The sequence below is a fragment of the Dendrobium catenatum genome, unplaced genomic scaffold, assembly GCF_001605985.2.
Source record: "Dendrobium catenatum unplaced genomic scaffold, ASM160598v2 fragScaff_scaffold_716, whole genome shotgun sequence".
In the NCBI taxonomy this organism is placed as follows: domain Eukaryota; kingdom Viridiplantae; phylum Streptophyta; class Magnoliopsida; order Asparagales; family Orchidaceae; genus Dendrobium; species Dendrobium catenatum.
Window position 1 is genome coordinate 16916639 of NW_021319178.1, and position 8051 is coordinate 16924689.

Genomic DNA, 8051 nt, shown 5'->3' on the forward strand with positions numbered 1-8051 from the left:
GTATCACAATATTTTCAATACAATTCAAATTTTTCTAAGCCCATCAATGTATTGCTCAAAATTGAACTGAATAAAAAAATTTGACTCATAATTTAACTCATTTGAGTCGGCCCAAATTAAAATTTTATTCAATTTTGAAGCGATCTTCTTTTACGATAACCTCTTGGATCAATTTAAGCAAAAGGCGATCGATGTCACAGTCTGATTGAATCTGGACGAGTTCGAGGTCAGATTCTTTCCAGATTTATTGGGAGAAAAATGTTCAAACAAAAGTTTAATAAGAAAGGACTAAAAATTGATCAAAATAAATTTCAAAATTTTTAAATTTTTATATAAAAATTAATAACTCAATTTATATGATATTTATCATAAAATGAATTTAGAGATTTTATAATTCAACCTAATTAAATTTTATTAGCATATTATAACCCAATATTTTTTTTTTTAGTTATATCTTATAAAAAATGAATTTATCAGAATATTCTGATCAGAAAATGATGAGAAAATATGCCAAACCCTTTAGATATATTTTGTTTCTGTACAATATTAATTATTTATATATTTCATTAATCTTAAAGCAAATTTAAGAGCTTTGATATTTATTCTGATTAAAAGTTTTAAAAGGATATTTTGAAATAATTAATTGTTGTGTTATCTTAAAACCTTTTTTCTTCTTGCTTTTTGATAGTTGTAGCGTTATTTACTTACTATAATAGCTCATTAATGCACTATCCTCAACATGATCCTACTTTTGATGTGCTATTTCATTACAATTGAAGATTTTGTTTGGGATAGCTTTCTTACTGCTTCTTAAAGCTGTCTTTAGTATAAAAATTTTATTTTATTTTTTACTAAAAAATTGCTTTATGAAATAGTATAAAAGTCATCTCAAATAAAATATAAGTCTCAAAATAAATTTAACAATTAAAAAAAAAATTCCTTGCCAATGTAACTAATTTATACTGTTCATCGATTGTCATTAATGGAATTGGGAGAAAAAAAAACAAGTTTATCACTAAAGCTTCGTTTGAGATAGCTTTCTTAATGTTTTATGAAGCAGATTTTTAGTATAAAAATTTTTAATTCAAAATATTTTTTACTAAAAAATTGCTTCATAAAACAATAAAAAATTATCTCAAACGAAGTCTAAAATTTCATGATTCAACTTCAAATGATAAATTCTCCGTGCAAGGAGGATGTTATCTTCGGCTCTTCTCGATAATAGTTTTCCCATAAGAGTTGATTTAGCCTTCGTCACCTTCTTCAATAAATAATTAGGGCACAACAAAATCTAATATTTTAAAGATGAACCTTTCTAAAAATTGTAATTTTTTTCTTCTTTCTTTTGGATATTTATTTCATTTCGAATTTATTTTGATTCCCTTCCTTCATTCCTGAAGTCCCATAAGTTTGTTGATCCTGCAGAATCTGACCCATTTTCTCATTGAGCGACGGGTACGAAAGAAATTATATTTATTTTTCGATAAAAAATACTATGTGAAAACTTTGGTTTTTCATGTTTACAAAAAATCCGGATTTAAAGATGTTAGATATCAAAGGGTGCTTCTTTTTCTTATGCTAATATATTTGTGACCGAAGTTTTATTGTTCCAATTAAATTTATAATTTATTTTAAAGCATTATAAAGTTTTAGTTATTTTGAAGCATTTAAAAAATATAAATTACTTTATTAAATAAAAAAAATTATTTATTTCAAAAAATTTAGAATATTGAAATAAATTTAGTTAAAAAATTTTAAATTATTTTATTTTAAATTTCTATTTATTTTCAAATTTTGAGAATAATGAAATGTATTAGTTAAAAAATGTAAAATTTTCATTTATTTAAAAATTCTACATTAATAAAAATTAATTTTTAGAAAATAAAAATTAACTATAAAATTTTTTGTTATGTTAAAATTTGGATTATTTAATAATTTTAAAAAGAATAAAATTTTTTCAGGACATCCTTGCCTAATTATTCTATGCCACGTGGTACACTACCGTGCAGCATGTGCACGATACTTTTTCTCATGCTGACGGCATTATCTCCCGCCTGCTATAATAATAAACCCATGAGATGCAATTTCGACAACAAAGCAATCGAGTTGCAAGGAGCAGGCGGCAAGGGAAGTGAGTGGCGATCATGGCGGCGAAAGCAATCAAGGTAGTGGCTATAAGCGGCTCTCTCCGCAAAGCCTCCTTCAACAGCGGACTCATCCGAAGCGGTATCTCTCTAATTTTCCACTTTCCCTTTCTTTTCTGCCGCTTCCCCAATTCCTATTCTTCTTCTGCTTCTTTTTTCTTTCTTTCGTTTTGAATTTCTTAATCAGTGAATCTATTTGTTCTATCGCGAAGCTGTGGAACTCTCCAGGGAGTCTATTGACGGGATAGAGATCGAGCACGTGGACATCTCCGAGCTTCCCTTGCTCAATACTGATCTTGAGGTTAACGGAACTTACCCTCCCGTCATCGAGGCTTTCCGCAGAAAAATAGTTGAAGCTGATGCTTTCCTGTTCGCTTCACCGGAGAACAATTACTCCGTCGCTGGTAAGAATCGGCATTTTTCCCCTTTTAATTTTCCCATTAAGTATTATTATTCTAATTAATGCATATTCTTTGACGGATAAGTAGGTTTTGTGAAGGTTATTGGATGGAGGGTTTTGTTTTAGGAATAAAATGGGTTGGAAAATGTTGCGGGCTAGAATATATGCGGCGATAGAACTAGAATTTTACGCCTCATTGTTGTGCAGATATCCAACACATAAATAGAGAATTTAAAAATACAAAATTTTTATGTGGAAAATCATTGAAAAGGAAAAAATTAGGTAGTCACGCCAAGTTAAAATAATTTTACTTCATCAAAAAATTATCTTGATCGGCACAAATCTCGATGTAAAATTAAGTTGGAAACTTTCGAAATTAAAATTGGAACCATCCAAACTCCGATTTCAGTTAACTTACGATCAAACTGAACATCTCGAGAGTACGAACCCAACGACGCAAAATCCAACTCAATCCGAGCCCAATTGGGTCCAAATAAGCGTTGTTGGAAGATTCGAATCATAATTTGGATTACCAAACCGTTTCCAAACATAACATGCTTATAGTCGAATTTACCGGCGGACGTTCCGACGGAGTGTCCGACGGAAATAAGATCCGTCGTAATGTGCGACGGAAATAAGTCGTTGAGTTTAAATAAGCCGGCGGAAGTTTCGTCGGTACTGTTCGCCGGTATGTTTCCGCCGTAACGTGCGACGGAATCGGTTCAGAGCTCGTTTTACCTACGCATTTTACTGGCGCATGGGACGCCTGAAGATGTCCGTCGTATTATGCGCCGGCAAATGCGTCGTAAGTTTTCCGTCGCAAGATTTAGGAATATTCCGCCGTTAACTGCGCCGTTCGTACCGGCGCAAAAATTTTCGCCGGAAAATCCGACGGTAATCGCGTGTTTTCCCGTAGTGGAATCGAGCGGCATGACGAGATGAATCCAACAAGCCCAAGACACCAAATTCTGACATCACTAAGACACTCAAATGTCCATCAAACGGTCCATGATCAAGGGATTCAACATCGGCCGTTCATCCAACCACTCCCCATTTGTCCTTGATATCTCACATATTTACAGGCCATGCCACTTTAAAAATATATAAATAGAGCTCCATGTTCTCTTGAAAAGGGACCCCAATCCAAAGAATTCAAGACAGAGATCAGAGATAGCTCTTGCCTTCTTGCTCCTCCTCGACCACCGCCTAACGTCGTTGCTCCACCGGACCACCGCCTGAGGGCCTGAACTCCTCCGGAGCACCACCTAAGGGTCTGAACTCCGTCGGAACACCACCTGAGGGCCTGAACTCCACCGGACCACCACCTGAGGGCATGAACTCCGTCGGACCACCACCTGAAGGCCTCAGCTTCGCCGGACCACCACCTGAAGGTCTGATCTTCGCCGGACCACCACCTGAAGGCCTGAGTTCCGTTAGACCATCAACTAACGCCAGATTTCCGGCAAGTCTCTGTCGGACTATCAACTGACGCTCGAACTTCCAAGTGACGCAATATTTGACACTAGACTTCAATCATATAGTTGACATTTGTAATCTGATCACCCTCAAGGACAAGTCAGCCCACTATACTCAACTCAAATTCTAGTGGAGTCTTTTCAACTGGGCTAGGCCCCGTGATTTTTTCCTTTTCGGGATTTTTCATGTAAAAAATATTGTGTTTTCTCTGTGTGAGCTGGATATCCGTATAATGCTTAGATGTAGAATTAAAACTCCATCGCTGCGTATATTTTAGCCCGCAACAGTTTGGCGCTGTCTGTGGGAAGCTTCAATCCCACTATCTTAAGCACTCATCTAATGGCCAACAGGCATAACCATCACATCTTGGGAGCCTCACGCTTCAATTCACATCAATTTAGGAATCCTTACATGAAAACTAGGGATGCCAGACATCTGCTTCTTTTCACCCTGGGGGTGAAACCCTACTGGGGAAGAAACATCAGGACCTTCCCTGGAAGATTGTATCAGAAAGATTGAGGAGTCTCAGAACGAGATCCTTCAACTCTTGCGATAGACTCGAGGACCGACACTAGCACCCCAAGAAGATATCCCTCTCCCTCGAGATCCACCAAGACTCGAAGATGTTCAACCTGAACATCTTCATGTCGAGATTTCCCTTCCGTCGCCAAGGATGCGCCCTCCGACACATATAGAAAATGAGCTTGCTGACACAGCAAGCTCTACCCATCCTTTGTGCGCAGGCCGCCAACCTCATATTCCTCCGGACGTCCCCGAAGACTTAACCCAACAACACATTGCTGAATTCCCCCGTAATGCCCTACAACATGAATTACGAAGATGATAGGAAATACTTGATTTCAAGTATTTCCTAACCACTTTCGACGCAAGAAACAGTGAGAACCTGCTGTCCATAGCAGGAATTGGCACAAAAAAGTGGGAAAAAAATAGCAAATCTGAGAGAAATAGTGGAGAAAAAGCTTGTATTTTACTAGTAGATGCAAGGAAAATAACAAAGATACAAGGATCCTTTATTCAAGAGGAGGATCGCACTCTCCCAATCTCTAGAATTCGATCTAGAGCCTAGCCACCAAAGAAGAACAAGAAAAACTTCAAGCAAATTCAACATAACCCTAATCTATCCTTTTCTCCATACTTAAAGCATACAATTCAAAAATAACATAAAAGGACCTAATTGCCCTTGCTTCCACTCCTTTTGGCTCCAAGATTCAATTTGAAAAGCAAGTGGACCCCACCCGATTGCCTCCTTGCGGTTCCGGCTCCCTGTTGTTTCCGCCCGCCTTCTTCTCCCGTAAATGAACACAGCCGGCCCAATGGTTGGGCCGGCTGGACCGGTCCTCTCTGGACCGGTCTAACAGAAGACTAGTTCGAGAGTAGTTCTCCACAGGAGATATAAGACAATCTCTTTGTCAACGGGACTTCCAGGAGTAGTCACCCCTTCTTAAAGCGGCTTTTTAGTACAAATTTTTTTATTTTTGTACTAAAAAGCTGCTTTAAGAAGCAGAAAAAAAGCCGTCCCAAACGAAGCCTTATTTGAATTGAATCAAATCAGTCATGTGTTCAGTGCTTTTGGACTGCCTTTAGATCTGTTGTGTAAAAATTATTACTTGATCTAATAGGGAGTTTTAGGATCCCAATACATAATAAGACTAACTTGCACAAGGATTACTAGAGCAAGTGGACTAATTTTTCATTTTTGCACTATGACTGACTGTCACTAGTAATGTCATGTATTTGCTACTGCAAAATCATGATATTTTCCACAACAAATAGATTTTTTTGCAATAAACACCTCTTGCTTCTCCCAAATGTAAATTTTTTCATCAACGGTTTATCATTTTCTGAAGTTGAGTTAGGCTGTTTGAATCTAAATGGGCTGCTTGTACCTCTTTCCTTGATCTAGTGCTACATCATCTTAATTAGTCATCTGAACATTTTTGGTTATTTTTTTATACCTTAGTCTCCTATTAAGATTCTTGAGGAAAGAGCATTTACTATTGTTGTTTAGCTCTGTTCCTTCACTTTTTCCTTGATGAAAGGAATTCTGCTTTTGCGTTTTGCTACAAAGCTCTTTAAAATGCCAAGATCCTTATCATGTCCTAGTGGTTAAGTAGTAGACTTGTAACTTTCAATTCAATAGTTTGAGAGAATAGCTTAGACTTCGATTGGAACAGCTTTCTTACTAATTTTTAAAACAAATTTTTAGTATAAAAATTTTTAAATTAGATTTTTCTATACTAAAATTTGCTTCAGAAAGCAAAAAGAAAGCTATCACAAATAAAACCTTATTCACGAGGACTTAGGTTATGGATATGATAGTTTTATTATTGTTTTATAAAGCTGCTATAGAGAAAGTAATATTTTATTGTTGTAGAACTTTCTCATACAAATGTTTTTTGAAAGCACAAAAAAAACAGTAGTCAAACATAAATTATGATTATAATCTAAATAACAAAGCAGTAAGAAAGCTGTCACAAACGAAGTCTTAGAAGAATGCAATTGATCGGACATATATTATATTTTTGAATTTCCCTCTTACTGCAGCTCCTTTGAAGAACGCAATTGATTGGGCATCAAGGCCCCCAAATGTCTGGGCAGGCAAGACTGCAGCCGTTGTGAGTTCAGGAGGAGGTTTTGGAGGTGGCAGATCCCAATACCATCTTCGACAGATTGGGGTTTTCGTGGACCTCCACTTCATCAACAAGCCTGAATTATTTGTTGCGGCGTTTCTGCCTCCTCAGAAGTTTGATCAAAATGGAAATCTCATTGATCTGGAAATCAGAGAGAAGCTTAAGCAAGTTCTGTTATCCCTTCAGGCATTTACCCTCAGGCTCCAGAAGTAATGCCACTCACTTGTCTTTATTTATTCATGAAATATGTTGCCTTTTCTGCTTGTAAGTTTCAATGAAGCATAAAACTATGCAGGATACTATTAGTGCCAAATAAGGCTTCAGCTTATGAGGTTATTAAGGGAAAGAGTAATGTGGAAGGAATTTGAAATTTATTTTTCTTATTGCATTCCTTCACTTTATTTTAGAGAATTGCTTAAAAAGATGCATGGTGTTTTTCAAGATTCAATGATGCAGGACTTAAATGTTTAAGTGATGTTGAAAAAGAATCTTGCACAATTTAATTTAGAGAGCTTTATTAACTAAAACATTTGTAGTAATTAAATGATGAAATAAAACAATAAAGAGATGGGACTAGCTTAGGCCAAGTCACACGACTAGAGGTTAGGATCACAAAATAGTCAATGATTCAAAGTAGGTGTCCACGTACATATAGCTATACCCAACAACAATGTTAAATTTTATCAGTATTCTTGAGATGATGGCGATTTCTGATGCTGATCGTCGGTGGCAATGATAGTTGTCGGTGACAATAGCTGATAGTGGTTGTCGGTGGCGATGGTTGGAAAATATAAAAGAGCTCTTTGTAGTTCTCTTTATTCTTCCTTCTCTCCTCATATAGGAAATGCACTTTATTTATAGGTTTTTTTGAATGAGAATTTTGGTAATTTGAACCAAAATAAAAAAATACTCTATTGTACGGTCCATATTAATTCTCTTGATCATAAAATATTCTTTAAGCATTGAAGTGCCTTAATGATGTCATAATTGAGTGATCTTGGGCTCGTTGGATTTGTCTCATCAAGCTGCTCGATTTGACTATAAGTATGTCTATTTTGGAGATCATTTGGCCATCCAATTAATGTTTGAAGTTTCCATTCATGCTTCAAGTGTTTGATTTGGGTTCATTCTGGCTCGGATTTGACAATCTTTGGCATTGTTAGGTTCATCTCAGAAAGTCATTCAGTTTTACTCTAAATTGAAGTTCTTATTGAATTGAATTTCAGAAGTTTCCAATTCCAACTTTGTCTTGATATTCATGACAAATCATGCAATTTTTTAGCAGATATATCAGGTATAACTATTTTGATCATTCAATAAAATCATTTCTTAAAAAACAAATAAAACAGACTAAAATAAGTCATGTTTTTGGAAAGTTTA

At 35.8% G+C, this 8051-nt stretch overlaps 1 protein-coding gene across 1 annotated transcript; it reads left to right on the forward strand.

Moving 5' to 3' along the window:
- The first annotated feature begins 2136 nt into the window (after nt 1-2136).
- On the forward strand, nt 2137-7077 carry LOC110104064 (NADPH:quinone oxidoreductase). Its single transcript, XM_020833012.2, has 3 exons — nt 2137-2226; nt 2357-2548; nt 6586-7077. Exons 1-3 carry the CDS (start codon nt 2145-2147, stop codon nt 6882-6884), a joined length of 573 nt encoding a protein of 190 aa, XP_020688671.1. The 5' UTR covers nt 2137-2144; the 3' UTR covers nt 6885-7077.
- The last annotated feature ends 974 nt before the right edge of the window (nt 7078-8051 follow it).